General features: G+C 41.4%; 1 protein-coding gene across 6 annotated transcripts in view; it reads right to left on the bottom strand.

Annotated features, from left to right (window-relative positions):
- Positions 1–22,609, bottom strand: part of lrba (LPS-responsive vesicle trafficking, beach and anchor containing) — a 178,202-nt gene that overhangs the window by 34,640 nt on the left and 120,953 nt on the right. For all 6 annotated transcript variants that reach the window (XM_030741932.1, XM_030741948.1, XM_030741940.1 and 3 more), the window contains 7 exons: positions 14,232–14,349; positions 13,953–14,055; positions 12,141–12,256; positions 11,914–12,026; positions 6,291–6,431; positions 4,892–5,011; positions 848–1,000 (listed from right to left, as the gene is read on the bottom strand). In XM_030741932.1, coding sequence (XP_030597792.1) covers positions 848–1,000; positions 4,892–5,011; positions 6,291–6,431; positions 11,914–12,026; positions 12,141–12,256; positions 13,953–14,055; positions 14,232–14,349 — 864 coding nt within the window. The remainder of the gene's footprint in view (positions 1–847; positions 1,001–4,891; positions 5,012–6,290; positions 6,432–11,913; positions 12,027–12,140; positions 12,257–13,952; positions 14,056–14,231; positions 14,350–22,609) is intronic.

The following is a 22,609-nucleotide window of genomic DNA, read 5'->3' as shown; positions in this document are numbered from 1 at the left end:
ACAAAATTATGAACAAGCTTCATTTGCTGCCGTTTCAGTGTCAGTATGAAGTTAAAATATTTTTAAAGATGAAGGACTAAAAACATAAGTGATAAGCAATTCCAGCAAGACTCAACAGAAAATGGTAACCCCATCTGTGGCTTTTAGATCTCCTAGCACTGAGAAATCTGATCCAAAGAGTTCCTTCAGTTTGCCAACAGTGTGTGTGTGTGTGTGTGTGTGTGTGTGTGTGTGTGTGTGTGTGTGTGTTGTGTAAAAGGACAGAAGAGAACATCTAGAGCATAATGAAAAGACAACAGCCAGTCTGACGACATCCGACGTGAATATACACACACAATGTTCCTGCCTTTGGTCAAGCGGACAGGAAGGGGAGATCAGAGAGTGGATACTGCATAATTATTGTGCACAGAAACACAGTTGTAGTTGCACACACCAGCATGTTCCAGATGTGCATGAACAGAGCAGAAGAGAGGAGGACGGTGAGGTGCATAGGGATATTAGACGGGGCAGTGTTGGATCAATTTGCCAGCAAAGCAGTCTGAGAGTAGGGACATGTGAGAGAAGTGGGAGGCTCAGGTAACAGGAAGAACTGTTTGATGGTCAGGAAATAACACTGTCTCTTTGAATTAGCATTTCCAGCTAAGCTTATGCTTCAGATGGTCTGTGCTATGGGCCATATGAGGAAAAAATATGTTTGTGCATTATTAAAAAGAAAGAAAGCAAAGCTATACAAGAATGACAATTATAATTGAATTCATCTTCTGTCCTATAGAGCACACTTGTTTTAACCTGGGTCATACACTGGCTCTGGCACACAGCATTCATGTGTAATTTTTATGTTTCTTACCAGTCGATTAATGCGCACAAACTCTTCTGGGGTTTTGGCCCAAGGTGGCAGATCAACATCAGAGACTACAGCACCGTCCTCCATCACTCCCAGGTTGTAACTGTTGGCATTAACAAACATCTCGGGCAGATAGTAGAACTCTGGAATCAGCTCCTGAATTGGCACAGCACAGAGACGTAAATGAACACACACTGGTTACTGAGAGAAGAACCAAAAAAAAAAAAAAGGTCAACATCTCACTAAGCAGTGTGAGCATCTGTAACAGTTATCAGACATACAGTATATGACACATGTAAATGATTTTGCATCTGCAGAATGCTCTGCAAAATCACTAATGGAAATTTGGAATAATGGGAGTGCTAGATCGGAACATGATGTCCAAGAAGATAAAGGGTAACTTCACTCCTGGGTCCGTGCCTCACAAAAGGCAAGTTGAAGGCTAATTTTAATATGACATAACACAGAAAAGTCCTAAATGATTAGATTTATGTCAGCACTGGGTTTAGAAGTGAAAAAAAAGGATTGACATTACAGCAATTTTTATGTTATAGTTCAAAAAGTACTTTTAAAGTGTTGAGTAACTCTAAGACCAGGAAAAATAAATACAGTGAAGCAGGGCTGCTTATTGTAACAGTACTGTTGTATTGTTTTCTGAATAGTAAAATTATTCATGGAAATTACTTGACCGCTTGTCTGCTGGCTGCCTTTACATAAGTAAAAAGCCTCTGAGCGTGCAATCTCGGCTGTGGTTTTTCCCTATTCTGATGCGAGGATGATATTTTTGTGTCTAAACAGCAGAGAGAGAAAAAAAAAAAAAGAGGTTCACTTCTGATTTTCCCCTTTTCCACAACAACAAAGAAGAAAAGCCAGCTAAATTCTCTTCTTACTATGATGATTTTATTTGGCTGTCACAAACAACACAACATGTTTTCAATCTGCTGGAGAGTGAAGAGAAATGCAAGTATGACAGGAGATGTAACCCTATATGTTTAGCCATTTGTCATTCTAAACAAAGCAGAACTTGCCACAGTGAGTATAAACATTAAGATTGTGTTTGAGCTTAAAAACATGTAGATAAATCAGCAATGCTTCCCAGGCTTTAGCTGTAGTGTTATTGTTGTGGGTAGGTCTCACAAACTTCGACACAATCAGGACACAGGAAGGTTCAGTTCTTGGCTGCTTCGCACAAATAAGGAAAGGAAAGCGGAGCGTGAAATATATGGCACATTCCATTTTTCCCATTAGAATATATTTAAAGTACAGACGGAAAACATGACGGGGAAGCAAAGTGCCTTAAAGTGCATTCTTTCCAATGGTCAGCAGAGGGCATTTGCAAAAAAAAAAAAAAAAAAGAAGTCATAAATGTAGAAGTCTGGAAAAATTACTCTTCATCCCATTTGATTGTCGACATAACACTTTACTGATAAATGTACGCTTTCAATCACTAGTTTCTCATCTTACTGAATATAACATGTTTTTTTGTATATTACAGTCCTCAGAGTCAAAAAAATGAGGATAAAACAGGGTACGCTTTAGGGCAGTGCCACTTGGTGGGATTGAAAAGATACTACAGTATGAGTGGGCAGCACTGGGTTCTCAGTCAAATCCACCACATCGTGATGGTACTGGGCAAATTCTCATCTTAAGGCATTAAGACAGGACTTCACAAAACAATGGGTATTGACTTGATGCCAAATCATTCATCCATCCATCCATCGAGCCTATCTCAGCCGTCATAGGGCGAGAGGCAGGGTATACCCTGGACAGGTCACACCTATGGGCAATTTAGAATCACCAATTAACCTATCCCCACTAACTGCATGTCTTTGGACTGTGGGAGGAAGACAGTGTTCCCAGAGAAAATCCATGCAAGCACCGGGAGAACATGCAAAACTCCACACAGAGAGATCCCGGCCAGCTGGTACATTCAAACCTAGGACCTTCTTGCTGTGAGGTAACACTGCTAACCACCGTGCAACCATGCTCCCACAAAAGTGCTAAATCAGATCTTTAAATATACAGTCTGCATGCTCTATCAGGACTTGACATGCAGTGAGAATTGGTTTTCTCTTACACTTCAGTGTGTGAGGACAAAATACATAATTATAAGAAGACAACTATATTCAGCTGAATGTCAGCGTATGACAAACACTATATAGACTAAATGATCAACACCATATTTGCTTAGCATGTTTGGTGTCTTGTGTCTATGAACAAAATTTTTGTCCCTACAAGTGCTGCCTGGTCTTTTTACAGAAGAAAATTATACAAACATGTTAACAATCTAACCTTAAAAAATGAACAGACAACCAAGTGCTGGCCAGCTGACAGCTAATACTCAAGAAGCAAGGAGGCCAAGAAGCTTTGTGAAAAGATTTAAGTCTTGACATATGCAACATGACCTTTACAAATACAAGCAAATATTCCCAGACAATAACACGACTCTTATCAAATTAGCTGCACAATATATCCCTCTCTCATTAATGAGGTGAAAACATCCAATCAAATGAGCAAGCAAACACACAGGTTTAAAACAACACAGCACTTCCTCACTTCTGAAATCTCTTCACCCCACAAAAGCTGACCTAAAACTAAAGGTCACCTTCTTAACGAGGCCTCCTGCTCACCCAGGTTCACTGGCTACAGCCTGCTGTAAATTTGAGGAGGAGAGCAGGACGCGTGCACGCACACACGCACATAACCCAACAAATCCTTGAAGGTTTCACTCCCCAACACTCAAGCCTGCCTTACATGGACCATTATGTGCAGTGGCCCCTTTGCTCCAGCCTGGTCAGAGGCCAGCCCCTCTGATCCCCAATCCTGTCCTGTCATGGGTCACTGGAAGGGGCTTTGGCCCCTGGGCTTTCCTGCTACACTTCCACTGTTGCTACTTCTAACCCCTCTTCTCTTGGGTCTCCCTCTCTGATGCCTGTGGGCTGAGGCTAGGGGTCAGGGGATTGGGGGTGGCAGGTCAATCTAGCGTCACCCAGGCTAGAGACACACTGAATCTGGGTGTTGTAAGCTATTATCACCCCTTCTTTAACAGTGGCGTATGAAAACACAGGGGCTTTTTGCCCTCTGGCAGGGACAGAGGGTTGCCATCAATGGTCCCAATGCTAAAGCTAAATGGTGCACTTAGCATACTAAATTGATACATCTCACTCCTAATTCCTCTTTTGCTTAAAACAGGAATTGAGCAAGATGGATGCAACTGGTTTGCATCCAGTTGGATGCACACATTCATGTTATTTTGCTTAAAACATGAATGTGTGCATCCAACTGGATAAAGTCGACAGATTTTCATTCAAAATATGCTAAAATTTCAAGCTCAACATGGAAACAAACTGATGTGGTCCAGATTTCGCCTTTGTTTTGATCTGAAGTTGAGCTCTCACAGTTTGATCCACATTGACAGGTCGAGACTAAGAGAGCAAACTAGGGCCGTTGTTGGGCTTTTGCAATCAAGCATTGGCCAGCTACACAGTAACACAATCCACATGTTTTATCAGAGGGATGTGAGGGGGGTGGTAAACGCAATCAAGCGTCAAAACCCCCAACACCACTGCTGTTCCCCCATCCAGTGACCCAGTGCCAGGAGAGCAAGCAAAACCGAGCTTTGACAGAAAATGTCTGACTGTAGTTGTAAATGTTTTAGGAGAGCAGTTAAAGTGTGCGCTGGGGGTTCGAACGCGCGCAGTATGAGAATGACCTGTGCTGTTCCAGGGTAGATCCGACGGCGCAGCAGAATTTGGGGGCCCAGTGGGCAGGGATTCAAGTCCATGTTATAGCTGACTGAATCTGAGACAGACGGCTGGGACAGATGAGGATTAAACTAACGCTTTGATCAGAAGAGCAGGAAGCTATCATTGCATAGGGACAATGATTGGTAGTGACTGGACATAACTCTTTTGAAACCCTCTCTTTTTTGTGTGCAAGGATGTTGGATGGGGATTTATTCTCCTGCAGTGCTCGGGACTTTATCTTCCAACTTCTATTTTTTTTCCCCCCATATCCAATGTGTGCATGCGTAAGTATGGATGGTACCTTAACATCAGATGTGTCTCTCTGGCAGTTCCTCCAAGCCCTGGATACTGAGGAGAAAGTGCGGTCTGCATGATCAAACTTTCCTCCTTGGAAGTTGAGGAAGAAAGTGGTGAAGGGTTCCTGCAAATTTACAAAAAGAAAAAAGAAAAAAGGAGGACATGAATATGAACTGGGGAGCCTACTGCTACAACTGGAAACACCCAATTGTGATTGCTTTTTCTGAAATAAAAACAAGGATGTCAACAGGCCAAAATGTCTGCCATTTTAATACACCCTGACAATATATTTGACCAAAAACTGACTCTTTCTGCACATCCTGTAATAAACTTAAAGCCAAAAATGAACAAGTAAAACAATATTCCCAGTGTGCTACTAAAATCAATACACATGTGCTGCTGATGCATTTCTAATCACGTATAATCTTGTTAGGGCAGATCAATAGCTGTCTCTCTGATGCAATAGCCCCCAGATGACATGGGCACACTATGCTGTACCGCAGCTATAAACTAATACTGTAAATAGCTAATTAAGTCCAGCCTGAAATGACGCAACCCTCATTTATTTAAAAAAAAAAAAAGTGTTTGGTACTCTGAGCAAATGGTACTTGCAGAAAACAAGATTATGTGTGATGTAAATATACATTTACTACACAAACCCATTTTAATTTCATATTTAAGGTTAAGTTTGATCTTTAAATGAGAGCTATAAGTGAATCTTTCTGGCAAAGTGGCTTTAGAGTAAGCTGGCTAATGATGTGCAGGGATCAATGAGGTAACTCTACTGGGAGTTACAGAGACAGTGAGCTACTGGGACAATAACAGCAGAAAACTGCACGGTGGAGAAACTTAGTAACCTCCCTCTCCCCTGAGTGCAGTATGGAAAGATTGATGGCATCCATTCAACAAAGGTACTGCAAGAGAGTACTCTAGTGCAAAATATACACTGCTAATGCTCCTCGAAAACAAACCAAATCACATTTCAGTACCTGCTATTAAAAAGAAAAACCTTAAGAATTTGCATCAAGGTGAAGGTCAGAGATTTAACTGTACTGCTTTTGCTGTTCTTATATTATCAGTGTATTATATGCATATATGTATCCATGCAATGCAATATTTAGCATGTATATACTCTTTGTTTCTACTAACAGAAGCCTAATTAATAATGCACTAATGACCATATGGACCTCCAAATCAAATGATGAATATAAAATTTAAAATCCAATTAAATAAAATATGCATGCTACTGTGCATAACTATACTTTTAAAGATCAAGAGGAGATTATTGTACTTGCATAATTGTTCCATATTTTCCAGGATTTGTATTAAAAGTCATGAATGCTCTGAAACATTTAAAAGTATATTTAGTTCAAATATCCATTGTTAATATGCACTGCACTTACAACACGTAGTAGCCACATGAGGGTGAAGCTGGAGGTGGAGTAGTGGGTGCCATAGTGGAACTTTGGCACCTGATCATCCTCCCAGGTCTCATATCGCTCTGAAAAGAATGCTGCCCTCTTGGGGTTAAGAGCACCGATGGGCTATAGATATAAACAAACAAACATAAAGAAAAAAAAAATACAAGTTCAAACATGTTTAAAAACTAAAACAGAAAAATAAATAATAGCTTGAGACCAAACCAGAGATTAGGACAAAACATCCTGAACGTATGACAGTAAAAACAAACCCAAGGCAGGGAGGCAGTGCTGAATTTTACTGTGAATACAGGGACCACTCACTGCTGCATAACAGTTGCAAGGCGAATGAAGCTAATAACCATTGTGCTATCTCAAATGAATATTAGATGATGTTTTCCTTCAGACAGATCAATCCTTTCCCACAGAGTGCTTTTCAGAGGCTGTGAAACGGAGCCCCTGCAGCTGTAGTCTGTCAGAGAAAACTAATGTGCTCCAATGAAAGAGAGCCTACTCAGAATATCAATAGCAAGGCTGTGGGTTCCTTTAATTTCTACTTTTATTAATCTGTAACTAATACACCGGTCACCGGCCATATTTATAGTCCAGAAAAAATGGTTAAATTGCATTAATTTTCCATTGCTCTTCAAAATAGCCAATAACCCTGTGCTGCTCGGCTATTATTTAAATACTCATTTATAGAAATCACTTTCAGGCTGGTTCAATTTTTATTAGTCTTCTGCAGGCTGTGCCTCATTCCCTCGAACCGCTCTATCATCTTGCTCCCACACACACACACACACACACACACACACACACACACACACACACACACACACACACACACACACACACACACACACACACACACTTCCACCCAGCAGCAGATCAATGGTAATGGAATGATGCCCTTTTGAGAATGGGGGCCTAGTAGGGTGTGGATCAATTGGATCTCTTTCATATCATAGGGTGCCTGTCACAGCAAGACGCATCCAGGGCAAGTCTATGATATTGATCTGTGCAATGGCTACTGTTTTATGTGGGTGTAATGGGGCATGCTTGTGTACCTGTATGTGTGTAACGGGAGTGATGCACATGCTCTGCGGTTATTGCTGCTTTTTTCTGTTCAATGGATGCACTGTTTTGTTTGCTTTTTTTTTTGTTGTTATTTTCTAAATAGTGTTCCTGTGCGTACGAGCATTTACACAGCGAAATGCCTCGTGCCACAACACTGTGCAGATCTATGTTGACAGTGATACACTGTGGGCTTCCTCGGGGCCACTGGGGTGGGTGAGTACACACAGTGAATTATACATCACACCCATTGGTCTGATTTATAGCCCTAATAACAGTCGGCTCATTAAAAAAAGAAAAGGGAGAGGAGGCATATAAAATAAAAAAAAATAAAAAAGACTGAAAGTGCCACAGTGACAGGGAGAGAGGGAGAATTGTGTGTGAGGGCACGTGGGGGCTGTTGGTTTGCTCGAGCCCGACATTGTTTACTGCTGTAAATTACTGTGGGGCTAGCGCTCTCAGCTTACAGTAGCTACAAGAAAGCGGCAGCGACGGTGCCGTACATCAGAGCAGGATGCCTGGGAGTGTGCTGATGGAACGCCTGCCGCTGCCCCATCACAGATGACCTAATACATCGTGGCAGAGAATAGCACTCTGATGAGTGCTCAGACAAATGAACCAATCACGTAGTTTTAACTAAAGAGTACGCTACAGAAGAAAACTGAGCTAATGTTCTGAAGAGGTAAAGATGGGGATATCAATGTTGGATTAGTCTTAATCTGTTCTAAATCAAGAAGTTAGATGGAGATGGTGTAATAACGACTGTCGCTATGATGAGATTGTATTCACAAAAACACTGTGTGTGCTATCCTGCCTAAAAGGTTGTCCATACTCAAATAATCATGGGTTTGGGAACGCAAATATTTAAAAATAAATAAATATATATGTGTAGGCATACCAAGAGAAAAACTCTCCCTTAAGGAACAATAAGCATCCTGAGAAACTATTATAAGAACATTACCTAGTGCTACTTTGCTTTTAAAACAATAATGGGTCACCGGTGATGAAGTATAATGGCTCACCGACGATTTGAGCATCTGTAGGGCTTTGAGTCATAAATCACAAGAGCCTTTTGAAGAGAGTGTTTATGTATAATGTCCTATTTAAACAGTGAAAATGGTGCAGAGGGCCTGGGGGGATAAACATATGGGTCGAGTACGGTGAGATCAATACACCATTAGCTGATGTGTCTGTGAGCAGCACAAAAGCTACAGAAGATGCTCAATAAGTCCTCAGTATGTTTTTTTGCTATGTAAATGCAGAGTACATAATAGATTACCAGTTGTTTTAATTATTTGTTATGTTTCATTCAAAGCACACTAACAATGTTTGTTTTTTTGCCTTTTGTGAAGAGGAGACCGGGCCTTTGCTGGTAGGTGCACCTTGAATGGGACACCCAAGAAGTTCAAACAAATTAAAATCACTATTTTCTTTGAAAAATCACTTCTAAAATCTAATTTTATCTGTTAAATCTTTCATGTTTAGGTTGTGTTTTGTGCTACAGCAATAAACGTCATTATGATATTAAATATCTATATGAAGAACAAGTGGATTTTTGTGGGGAGATGTGACCGTATGCGAAGTGGGGTGCAAAAAGGGGTGCAGAATTTAAAAAAAAAAAGGTGTTAAAACACTTGCAGTCAGATCTAGCGAGAGCTTATCGTGACTACAATGTTATCTCGGGGGTCGGCGTTTGATGTCAGGTTGAGGTTAGAGTTTATGATAAGAAAGTCCCTGGGGTCAGAATGGCTCTGGTAGCAGGGAACATAAATTCTGTGTGGCCTCTGTTGTGCTGGGAATGATGACAGTGTGTGACACACACGCTCACGTTCATAGCAATTTGGCTTCTCAATGTCACTGGAGGCTTCGCAGATGACCTGTTTCTACAAGAGACAACCACCAACGTGACATTAGAGGGGGACAAGAGAGATGTGAAGGGTGAGGAAGAAAGACAGCATGAGAGGAAACCAAAATGAGACAAGAAACCAAAACAATGAGGAGGAAACAAAAGAGGGGAAAATGGAGAAAGTGAGCATGGTGGTGAATGATGCAGACGCACACACTCAGCTCACAACTAACTGAAGGTCACCAAATATTAGGTTGCAAAGAAAAAGAAACGGGGTGCACAAATGATTATAGGTGCAACATTGCAGGGTGGGGGTTTGATTTGAAGGGCTGCACAGTGCTGCTTGCCCTTTTCCAGACACTGCAGTCTGGCACGGTCCAGTAGTCATACATTAATATCACACGCGTGTCAACAACATGAATAAAACAGATGTAATAAAGATTGGCTCTGCTCCCTCCCCTCCTTCTCCCTCTGCTGCTCTTCTGCCCTTCAGAAAGAAAAAGAGTAAAGGGATGGGAAATGATGTTGTTCTCCCTTTCTCACACTCTCCCCTCCTCTTTCTTTCGCTCTCTGATTGTCTTTCGGTTTCTCCTCCTTTTACCCAACTCCCCTTTCATTCAGTAAGTCCCTGGGGCTGCGAGGCTTGACTGAGCACAGAGGCTGAGCTGTCCAAACTTCATGGCAGTGCAAAGGAGAAGAGAAGGAAGCAGAAATGAGCTAAGAAACCAAAGGAAGGCTGCGTGGTTTTGTGAGCCTGTGTGTGTATTGGTGGGGCAAATACAACTGTCACATTTCACCCTATTGGGCAACATCAAGCAGAATAAACACAGGAATTATGCAGCTACATACAGCGGATAAAGCTACACTGGGAGGGATAAAAACTGAGGACAGAGACATAGAGGAGCAGATTGAAAGCGAAAGCAGGACTGGGGAGAACCTAAGGGACAAGATGTTTGAATCTATATGACAGGTTAGCGTGAAGGAATGAAAGTGTGAGGGGATAGTTCACTTGTGTTTCATAACCACTGGATTTGTGCAGGACAAAAGCATTGTGTTGGATTATATTTTTTCTTTCCTTTTCTGTTTCCAACGGTTAATGCAGGATGAAGGATTTTAACAAATGGGATTGGCAATACCAGAGTTGCCGTCCCCAAAATAAATTCACACAAAGTTGCTGCCATTAATGGATTTTCTTGCTTTTTGAACATAGTTAATAACATGCAAATTCCCCATCAAATTAAGGCAGCTGCGGCTCAAAAGCTGGTCATCCACTGATCAGAAGGTCAGTGGCCTCTGGCTCCTCCAGTCTGACATGTACCCGGGCAAGATAGTGAACCCCAATTTCCACCCATGCATCTATCTGTGTTTGTTAGTAACAGCCCAAATGTATACTGTCATGACTGACCAAGAATGAGCCAAAATTAGAAAGAGTTGTTTGAGTATTGCAACACCAGTATATGCTAAAAAACATATTATTGCTAATACTGGACTTCCTAGACTGTCTAATCTTACCCAAGCCAATGCTGCCTTTAATTCGAATTTTTTTTTTCCAGGCAGTGATATCTTTGGACTAACTGTAACACATTCAACTTTGTCTCACGAGATGACTACCTCTATGTCTGCACCTGAACAAATGCCCTCGAGTGTACCTCTAATCCCCGTCCATTAACACATGCTTTTTTGTTTCCATGGCTGATTTATTCAGTCATTTTCCTACCAGCAGCTTGACACTTGCTCAATCTTCCCACTCTAAAACTAATCCCAAGTCCTCCCACCACTGGACTGTTCATCCACTGACATCCACCGCAAGCAAAGTGGTGTAGGGTTTTTTTGGGGGGGGCTTTTTCCTCTGTGTGTGTATGTGTAAAATTGAGGGAGTTAATGGGAGTAAATAATTGCATGACTACCTACAATTATGGGGGAGAATCTTTTGGCATTGTGAGAGTGTGTATTTATGTGCCAGGGAGCATCTGAGGGCAGGTTTCATTGTTTTAAGCCCAATCACTTGATGCCTGGAGCTACCAGGGAGTATTACTTCACTTCCTGCTGTGTTGTGGAAGGTCAAACTTGAAAGAATTCAATTAGGAAACTTTGATTTATGGACAGAAAATGATAGCTAAGCCACAAATTAGGAGTTGCAGACTGAGAAGATGAGGGGCTTACATATGTTTTAAATGCAACAGGTCAAGACTGCCTCAACCAGCAAAAGTCAACAACTAATCATACAGATTAGATGTAATGAATACCACTTGCAGTTTTGGGAAATTTGCCACATTGTTACTCAAACTTCATATATCTGTGGGTCGATGAAAACTGTGCAAATCACTGCATATAGAATCAATTCATCAACATAGACAGCATGATGCTAGTAACATAAAAAAAAAAAAATTTAAACTATACTATCATCTCACTTCTTCTCAGACATGTGAAATACTCGGGTCATTAAATGTGAAGAAATGCACTGCACATGTGGAATCACAGCAATCAGCCACCACTGATTAAAGAGCAGGTTCACTAAACTACGATCAATGGCAATTACAAAGCAACAAAATGAACTTTAGGAAGTACGAACACACACATGCGTACATACATATACACGAACATGCACACACAGTGTTCTGCGTGTTAACTGAACCCCACCCCCCACCCCCCACCTTTTCTTTGGGTTTAAGAAGAAAAGGATCTCACCTTGGACAGATCTCTGAAGTTGCTGGGCAGAGTGAGGTCAAGTTCCTCTGAATCGTAGTTGGTGATGACCCAGGGAAAGACTGGGTACTGGTTTAGGTCATTATACGTGCGACCTGGAGGAAAGACATTGTGAAAAATTTTGCATCACGGACTCACAACAAAAGCAGGCAAAGATTTCTAAAATTCCACTGTAATAGCATCACACAGGTGTTGAGTGGTGTCCGCACCAGAGATGGTGTTGAGAAACATCAGATACTCAAAGTTGGATATTTCACGGCGTTGCCAGCGCTGAGTGATGTTGGATGCCTTGAACAGCTGCTTGGGTGTGGCCAGAGAAATACGTCTATGAAAAGAAGCATTTTGATGTAAAATTCTCTGTAGCCATTCAAATGAGTGAATAAATGAACAGAGTACAGTTATCACATCACAGGAACAGTAGACTGCAAAAAAAAAAAAAAAAAAAAGAAGGCCCCAGGCTTTATTAGACTTTTGCAATTCAAATGTCATTTCATGAAAAATCTACTGAACTTACAGTTTTGCTAATTAAGAAGACAAATGCACAATAAATTGGGTTGAATACACATATTTACATGCATGTGCATACACACACACACACGCGCAGGAGGCCCCAAAGAATGATATATGCTGGAGGACAAAAACAAATGACCCACAATCCAATTAAAACAAAAGAAAATGATGAAATTAATCAATGTCACAGTGTGAGATTATGGTCATTAGGCCTTGCCAAAAGGAAGAAAGAGAAAAAAAAAAAAAAAGGTGAAAACACGACTTCCCAAATACAAGTGTACCATCACACATTTTTTATAATGTCACTGAGCAATACTGTGCATTTTTGAACTGCTTTAGATGCTTTATTGCATATAAATATGGCCATATAAAAAAGAGAAAAGAGAAGGAACTCAAAGCTGGGAAAACAGTCAAAAACAGAGGGAGTAGATCAAATTATGACTACATTTATTTATATTGAAGTGTGGCTGTGCTTTTATTTGTTTATGTTTTTGTGTAACTCTGGACACGAAGCAAATTTGTGCTGTGTTGGCTGTATGAGCTGATGTGTGTGTACCAGGTTGCCCTGAGCGGCTGTCCTCAGGTCGAAGAGGCAAGGTGGCCTGCAAACTAGTATGATTAATGAGCTCAGCACACACATTCACCTGCCCTAACCCTGTGTGTGTTTTATACACACACACACACACACACACACACACACACACACACACACACACTCATTACTGGATGCACTTCCTTATTGCACAGCCCTCACTGTCATGTTGGCACATGGGAAATTCTGTGATTCTTAATATTGAAGAAGTATTCGCCCACAAAACGAGCACCCAAGTCACAAACATCAGCTTCTCAAAATATTCACAAATCCCAGCAGACAGTTAGTACCATGCCTCAGATTAAAAGAGACAAAAATAATCACAATGTGATCAAACTGCAGCAACTTTCTACATTCAGAAACTGATTTTGTTCCAACTCCCTGATCTTGTGCACATTTTTCCCCCTTTAAAGTGCAATTTTTGTGCAAGATTTTTATTAAACACCATCTTTTAACCTTCTTTCATTTTTCTTTACTTTCACACTCACAACACATACGCCCGCAGCCGGCTTTCAACACTGCCTGCACACAGAGTGGACAGTGTTGAGGCAGTGTTGAGGTTGGGGGAAGGTGTGTGCCCTGAAGGCTTACAAGCAAGTATTTGCTTCATTCTGGTGGAAATAAATAAATGAACTGGACTATGTTTGTGTGAAGCCAATTATATTTTTTGGGGGGGTGAGGAGAGGGCAGGACTGTTCGACTGATTACTGACCAACCCCATGTGTACATTTCAGAGAAACAAGAAAAAAAGTGTTTGAAATTTTGAGATATTTACATAACACCGTAGATGTTCCATAATCCTCTTTCACTCCCCAATTACCCCCCCCCCCCCGTTTGATCAATTTAGATGGTACTGCAACAGCAGCAAAGCATTTAAATGCCACAAACACACACAAAAAAGCAAGCGTGTTCACCTAACCTGGACTGTGGAAGGCCAAAGTTCGTGCCGACGCCAACACGAGGAAGACTGTGAATCACCTTCTTTACCGTGGCTGCATCTGGGAAATTGAACATGACTGCCGCTGCAGAGAGGCACGGCACAACATTGAGGTATCACCGATAATAAATCACCACAAATAACTTTTGATAAGCATTTCTCCAGAATTATTCAAAAAAATAAAAAACACCAGAAAGATGTACATGTACCCAATAACAAGGTGAAATGGTTATGCATAAACAATTATGGGGGATGCCTTACTCCTGTTGGCCATGAAGACTTCCAGACCAGTATTCTGCAGCAGGTAGCGTCTGGAAAAGACAGCCCGGATCTCTGTGAACAGCCATTTTCCATGAAGACCTTCTGTGTAGGCTAAAATCTGGAAGATGGGAGAGAGAAACAAAAGAGAGGTGGATTCCAATTAAATAATGAAAAAAGATTAAGCAATGGAAATTAAAGAAAAAAAAAAAAGGGGGGGGGGGGCATGAGGGATTAGAGGAAAGAGAGGGAATGCTAAGAAGAGCAGATCAGAAGGCCAGGTTAGTTCATTTTTCATAGTGATGGCACGACGGCCCAGAGAGCACGATTAATGTCTTATATTGATCAGCCTCAATGAAAAAGAGATTCCTTTAGCAGGAGAATGGGCGCTATTCAGCCGGACGCTGTGAAGGAAATGTACTGTTCACTAAAAGATCATCTATTAAGTGACAGTTTGCTGTGACAAGAAGCTACTTTATGCTAAACATGTGATTAAAACTGGTCTCTGCATTTTCTTGGCGATAACTGACACAGAGGTCAGACAATATTATGTTGCTAAGCTCCACATTTAAAAATGCTTCGATGAACTGAGCTTAATCTGTCCCCATGGAGACCGCAGTGGCTGTCAGAGTGACTTGTTCTGACGGCTGTCACAGTTCCTGACAGACCCACATGCTTAGCCCTGCCCCTGTGATTTGTCCTCATACTAATCCAGCATTTAGGTTGGCTACTAACCTACTTAGCACTGCTTTGTTAACTAGGCTTTTATTTCACCCTCTGCTTTTAGTTTCAAAGGTGCCTGCTGATAGGGGGCGAGCAGGGGTACGGCAGAAAGGTAAAAGGATCACTTCACGTTGTCAAGATATGATTTTGAGGCATCTTATTAATCAAAAGTATTCAAATTTGAGCCAGCACGCTAGGCTTAGTGTTAAGTTAAAGGAGCTCATTAAAGGCAGGGGACAGAAAAGAGGACCAGCTGAGGCCTTTAAGCTAAGGAGCGTTTCCCCTCGCTGTCTCTCAGAGGAATAAGACCTGCCTGCATCACAGACTCACTTCAAAGTCTCTGGAGTTCAATTAAATGTGGATTAGTGGCCTGGAGAAGCTAGCCAGGGCTGCATCCTCCTGCCTCCCATCTTCCTCCAACAGCAGCTTCAGATGACTATACCAGTCACTGTCAGCCAGAAGCCAAACCCATTTCCAAGACTTGTTTTTTATTACTAAGCAACAAATACACTGTAACACAACACAATAGTAGCTTTTAAGTTCAATAAAATCCTGATGAAAAGAATGTGAATTTTATAAAGAAAATATATTCTTTTCCCATCACCAGCATAATTTAGCCAATAAAGAATTCTTTTGTCAATTGGAAAACTACACTTGTGTCCTATTTGTAAACTAAGCAGGCTTACAGAATGAGCTTTTCTTATAGGGATGTTGGTATGCAGATTTCATTACTTCCACCACATAAACCGCACATGAAAACCAAACTGCACAGGTACAACAAACCAAATAATTAATCACATTCATTTAAAAATATGCAGGAGGTTGGACTGGAGACAGAGAAAAGGGTAGCACCGTTTACAGATTTAAGGATCGATCCTCAAAGAGAAAAAAACATGCATGTTACTCCCAAATTATCACATAAACTGAATTCAACAAAATCTTTAAAGCAGTTAAAACAGTGCATCTACTACACTGTAGGTACGCTGTCAAGCATGGTTATACAAGCTTTTGCCCTTTTGTCTTTATTTGAATCACACAAATAAACTCGTGGTTCAAATCTGTCACAGTCACACAAATTGAGGTCAACAACTGAGTTTTAAAATTCGTTGGCTAAGAATTTGCAAGCCTTAACTGAAAGCAAAAGGGGAGAAAAGAAGCTGTGATCAGTTTTGTTAGCTGAGATGTTTGAATTTTGATGACAAACTCCCTGATTCATTTTCTCTGCTCCCAAACATGCCAAAAAAGCATTTTTTTCTCTCTCCTTCCATTAGATCAAAAAAAGAAATTCCAGTCTTTGGGTGTTTAATGAGTGATGTGCTTGAATGCTTGAAGCGTAACCTTTCACCTCTAAAAAGTGGCTTAATTCTCAGAAATATACTCATAGATGCCCAGTGCAAAACTAATGAAGCTGCCAACTCTTGGTTGATAGAAAGATATGACTGAAGCGGAGACACCCAGATATGTTTTTCGCTGGACTGATGAATCTCCTGGAATGTCGTAAACAGCAGATCATCATCCCTACTATCAGCAGTGCCCTCTCCCTTGCAGATGAAAAAGCTCAGTGTGTGACAGCGAGTGTGACAAAATATCCATGCCGTAACGCTCGAGCCGTTCTGACCACATCTGGACAAATTACAATGGTGTGGAGGTTATTGTCCAAGCTGGAGTTATGGGTGCACCAGCTTCCTCTGTGATATATAGTAGTGGAAGAACTGGATCAGTCAGATTTAATGAGAGTGGAATGCTACAGTAGCAGAATAAGGGAAAGAAATAAAGATTTCAAATTATTACAGTCTGTATGTTTGATTTTAAAGAGATAACAATCAAACAATAACCGGTGAAAAGAGAATAATATATTATGGCAACATGAAATTGATCAGGAGCGTCCACATCACTGACTGAAGCAATTTCATTGAGGTTTCACTTCAAGTGGAACAGCATCCATCGGCACAGGTCTGGAGCGCTCTGAGATCAATTTCAAAGCGTCACGCGAGAAGACACAGCCAAACAGAAAACAAAAGAACCGGTCTTGATTGCATTGCTTTCTCCCGGTCTTTCCCTCTCCATCTCTCCCTCTTCCTCATTCAACCTGTTTGTGCAGCGGGCTGCGGCTCATTTCTGAAGCACCGTCGTTTGTCTTTGTCAGATGCCCAAAAGACTGCAGAATGAAGAGGGACACATGAAGAGGGGTCGGGTGACTGTGGCTACGGTGTGTAACCGCACACGCGCAAAAACTGTCACCACTGAATCTCACGCACAGTCTGTGCCAGTGAATCCTCTCCATCACCCTCTGCATCCAAACCCACTCCACCCCCTTTTACCAATAAGAGCATCTTTAGAAACACAGGTAACACCAAACAACAGGGACACAGTCACACAGATGGAATTTAATTGAAACTGCACTGGATTAAAGAGGAGTTAAGGGTGCAATGGAGCAACTATCAGCAACATGGTTCAAGATAGATGAGGCTCTCAGCTGCCGTCGCTGTTGGGCCGGCCGAGTGTGCGTGTGTTTTTGGGCTGATAAGACCCTCGAGTTGAAGATGAGAGAAGTCTCTGCCAGCAACCAATGAGGCTTATTTGTCATAACATATGAAAAAATACCAATAAAATATAATTTGAATATCAACTGTGGTGTTTCAGGGAAATAAATGTTTCAAAATTTCACATAAACAGTGTTTGATGAGCTGTGTATGCATATTTACATGTTCGGCTTAATGTACTGTGCATCCTTGAAGGAAAAAGAGGTGATTGAAGTTCAATTTGTTGCCTCTTATTAAGTATTTCCACTTGAGTGCCTCAGTTAAAGGATAATGGATGAGGGATTTATTATTACCTTTTGGTCAAATGAAGTGGTGTAGGAGATAAGGTGATGAAATTAATGAGCGGGAGGAAGAGAGGTGATCCATCAACATCAAAACGGAGACGAGGGACAAGCAATACTAGACGAACTTGATAGAATTCATAAAAAAAAAAAGAAAAACACACACACAAAAGAAAAAAAAAAAAAAAACACAATGGACTGAGGCTACAGATTCATCAGATTTCCTAAAAGGACTTCCAAGTCCTATGCTATTTGTGACTCGTTCCACTTGACTGACCACAGAATCAAGCCAATAAACAGAGTTTCAGCGAACTCAGTCGCCTGCAGCTTTTTTTTTTTTTAACTGCTGCATCAAATGAGAAGGAAAGTGATGAGAAACACAAACTGACATTTAAGGGCTTTAAATAAAACACTTGTAGTTTTTTTGGGTATGCACCAGGTAAGTCCAAAATATTCCCCTCTACTCTCTCTGTTTCTTACCCATATTCTGGTTCACCTCCTCCCCATTTGCTGTAACCCCCTACCCGCCCCGTTCTACACTGGTAAACGAGGCCGTGTCACCCCCCATCAGTAAATGAGTTCATCGGACTAACGAGCAAGCAAAGGGCCCCGACACACTAACAAGGGTCTGTTGGCTGCCTGTGCCCCCGAACCAATCAGGACTCTCATCAACGTTGACACAATGCCTCCCCAAGCCCTCTGGAGCCAATTAAGACAGATTTTGCTTTTGAGATTGAGTGATAGCAAAAAAAATAAAAAAAATATAGACGAAGGGACATGGATGAACTGAGAGTACTTCTCTGGAAAGAGAGAATGAGTCACTGACAGTTTGACTGTAAAGCTTCTTGAAAATGTGTTTCAATCATGAGTCATTTCAGGTAAAAAGCGCGTGGCTGCTTGGTGAGTAGGTTTTCAGGAGGTTGTATTTGGAATAAAATAGGCAAAGCTTTCAAGAGGAAAGCAATGCTCCCCACAGGAAGCCAGAATCATATGACCTTAAGAAAGAGCAGCCACATGACTCTTCTTTCACACTTCAGCAGTTGTCCTCAAGCTTTTGCAGCTTAGCAAGAGTATGCTTTAAAAAAAATTGGAAAAAAAAGAGGCAAAAACATGACATTATCTTTTCTCAATGTTCTCCACAGAGTTTGAATTTAAGGGGAAATGCATCTGGACATGCAAATTAAAAATAAAAAGGTATGAATCTTTAATACCTAGCTACTGAATGAATCAGTCAGTTTATAAAAGTGAATTGATTTTTTGTTTGCTTGTTTGTTTTTGGAAATTCTATCAAATTAATAGTATTAGTATTAGCAAGATGGATACAAAAACGTACCCCCCCCCCCCCCCCCCGTATCTATTTCTGGAGATCTCAAAGAATGAAAATTATCCAGTAACTGTCAAGTAACTGTGCATGATCTAAAAACAGCCCCACACACTGCCACATTGTTTGACAGAAATGAAAATTATCAACCTACAGATGGCTGAATTCAATGACCCGAAAATCAAAGTGAAAAAATGAGACGAGCACCAGATCTGGACCTGGGCTGAGCTCCTGGACAATCTGAGGTGCAACCTGGCGTAGTCGGATGGACCGAAACAAAGTCCCAGAGGCGTTCTATTGGATGTACGACAGGCGAGCGTGGGGGCCAGTCAATGGTATCAGTTCCTGCATCCTCCAGGAACTTCCTGGCTACTCCCACTGCACAAGGCCAGGCATTGTCATGCACCAGGAGGAACCCAGGAGCCACTGCACCAGTGTAGGGTCTGACAGTGGGTCCAAGGATTTCATCCAGATACCTAATGGCAGTTAGGGTGCCATTGCCTAGCCTGTAGAGGTCTGTGTGTCCCTCCATGGATATGCACCACCAAACCATCACTGACCCACAATCAAATAGATAATGCTGAATGATGTTACAGGCAGCATAATGTTCTCTGCAGCTTCTCCAGATCCTTTCATGTCTGTCACTTGTGCTCCGGGTATTCTCATCTGTGAAAAACACAGGGCGGCAGTGGACCTGCCAATTCTGGTATTCTATGGCAAATGCAAATCGGGCTCCACGGTGCCAGGCAGTGAGCACAGGGCCTACTAGAGGACATGAAAGCTGTTTCTGGTTGTGTTTTCAGAGAAATTTACACCAGTGGCCTACTGGAGGTCATTTTGTAGGGCTCTGGCAGCACTCATCCTGTTCCCCTTTGCACAAAGGAGCAGATACTGGTCCTGTTGATGGGTTAAAAGACCTTCTACAGCCCTGTCCAGCGCTCCTAGAGTAACTGCCTGTCCCCTGGAATCTCCTCCAAGCCAGCAAACCTTCTGATGTGCCATCCTTGATGAGCTGGACTACCTGTGCAACATCTGTAGGGTCCAGGTATGGCCTCATTGCCAGTAGTGACACTGACCCTAGCCAAATACAAACCTAGAGAAAAAACAGTCAGAAAAGATGAGCAGGGAAAAAAAAATGTCAGTGGTCTCCACCTGTAAAACTATCCCTGTTTTGGGAGTTGTCTGATTGCTGCCCCTCTAGTGCACCTGTTGTAATTTCAACAACACCAAAGCAGCTGAAACTGATTAACAACTCCCTCTGCTACTTAACTGACCAGATGAATATCCCAGAGGTTTAACTGACTTGATGCTATACTCTGATTAGAAAGTGTTCCTTTAATTTTTTTTTTTGAGCTGTGTATTATCCATTAAACCTAAACCATATCTATATGAAAGACAGATATGAAAACCAGTGTTAAATAAAAAAAGACACATTGTCATCATGCTTCAGTACAAGAAGCCAAAACAAACTGATAATCCCAATTGTTGTACATGTACAGCTGTGTAACTAATGTAATGTATAATCACTGGTTACACATAAAGCTCTATTTACCGCGTGGGGAGTAAAAACAAACAACAAGGTCACAAAAAACAAAACAAAACACACAACTAAGAAGCTGTGCTGAGTGTGAGAACTGAAGCAAACTAAACAGGCCCAGCTTGCAGCAACTGTAGGGTTATGAAGCCTAAAGGCTCAAAGTATTCAACCCCAAACGTCACCCAGCGAGAGTTTGCACTCCCTGAAAAAAGCCCCTTTTGAAAGGATCTTTGGGGCCACTTAGTCTGAATTTAGCCTAATAAGGATTAACCCCCCCTTTATCAGCCCTTTTTACTGTTTGCTAACAGGTTAGCTTTTTTTCTGTCTTTGCCTGCTTGGCCTTTTTGAAGTAGGGGACCAGGGGAAAAAAAAAAAAAACTCTTGTGTGGATTTAGGGAAATACTGCAGTGGTCTTGGGGTTAATTGGTAGTGAATTGAAGACTTCAGCGCATTAACTTATTAAACATTCTGGCTTGGGGATAAACTATGAGGACAAAAGCCTTAGAAGTGCCCTGACACATAATAGAATATAAAAATGGCAAACTATTAATAATCACTCAATCGCCAATAGAACCGTACACTAAAAAGTTAGTAAATAGAATGCTATGCCAGATAAAGCCTTTAACACCAGAGTGCCAAGGATTTTAGTGAATTACACAGTTTGCCTCCAGGAACGGCAAAGGACATAAAATTACTATTTTATTTTAATATATTCAACATCAGTGCTTCCTTTTCACTCCATCACAGCTTGGACCGAGGCCACAAAGGGCAGAATTTATGGCTCAAAGGTGATGGGTAACAAAGGACGGATAAGTGAAGGAAAAAGGGGTATGAAACGCTGCAGACATCCACAAACTGACAAGATTCTGCTTTGCTGTCTTTCAAATTCATTGTGAATAAAATTTTACTTAAACTGAATATTAGGCATGATAATGTAGTTTGAATCTAATGATACTGGACAATCCAAAAAAGATACAGCGTTGTTTAGATTTTCCTAAATGCTCCGTGGATCAAAAATACTCAGGAGAATTTTGGAAACCAAAAAGTCCCCTCATCACCGAACCAGAATGTACTGCGGCAAATATTTCCCTTGCACCTAGAGAGTGAATACTTGCCTTATAACATGAGGCACTGATGTTGCTGTTCTAACAGCTCGACCAAGTTGTATGGAACAGAAATGAAGCGCAACAGATGCTACATCCATTTCAGGCATTGTATTAAATGTGCACATCCCTGGGAAGCCTTTAAAAAAAAAAAACATACCACCAGGCTGTAGCAACAGTGCCTGATCCTCATACAGTTTTTCAGATTGGAAGTTAACATACTGAAAAATACAGAATATCTACAGCATATAATGGAAAAGTCAAAGAAAATTAAGATAATTAACAAGGTTTGCACAACAAAGCAGTTCATACAGAATGCACACCTAAATTTAAGGTGTTTATGATACTGCTGAGCACCTGTTGAGATGGACTGGACATGAAAGAGCTTCTACACATTCCTGGATTTGTCAAGCTCATCAGTAAATACTGGCACATCAGGAAAAGCTGAAAAAGAATGTATATGCTTTTCACTGACACTCAGAAAAATCAGGGAGACAGCCCGGAGCCTCCACTAAAGCACAGGAGCTCTTTAAAGAGTTAACACTACTGGCCCTCTGCTCTCCTATAAGCTGCCATAGCAAACATCAGACAGGTTAAGATCACTGACCGGCTCCTATCGCATTCTCCCCGCTTTCCTTCAGTCTCCCATTTTGCCATTTAGTGATGGATAGGCTTTTTGGGGGTATGTGTGAGGCTTCGCTGAAGTAAATTCTTTTCTAATCCAGCTATTGTCACCAGCTTAAGTGGGTGTAGGGTGAAAAGTACACCCCTCTTGGGGAATTTAGGGTGGCTTGTCTGAGGGGAAAAATGAGGAAGAGAACAGGACTTTAAGGGGAGGAAAAAAAACATTCTGAAGACTTGAAAATTTGTAGG

The sequence above is a fragment of the Archocentrus centrarchus genome, chromosome 1, assembly GCF_007364275.1.
Source record: "Archocentrus centrarchus isolate MPI-CPG fArcCen1 chromosome 1, fArcCen1, whole genome shotgun sequence".
Lineage (NCBI taxonomy): Eukaryota > Metazoa > Chordata > Actinopteri > Cichliformes > Cichlidae > Archocentrus > Archocentrus centrarchus.
The sequence above is the reverse complement of the archived record's forward strand: the minus strand, read 5'-3'. Positions and strand labels throughout refer to the sequence as shown.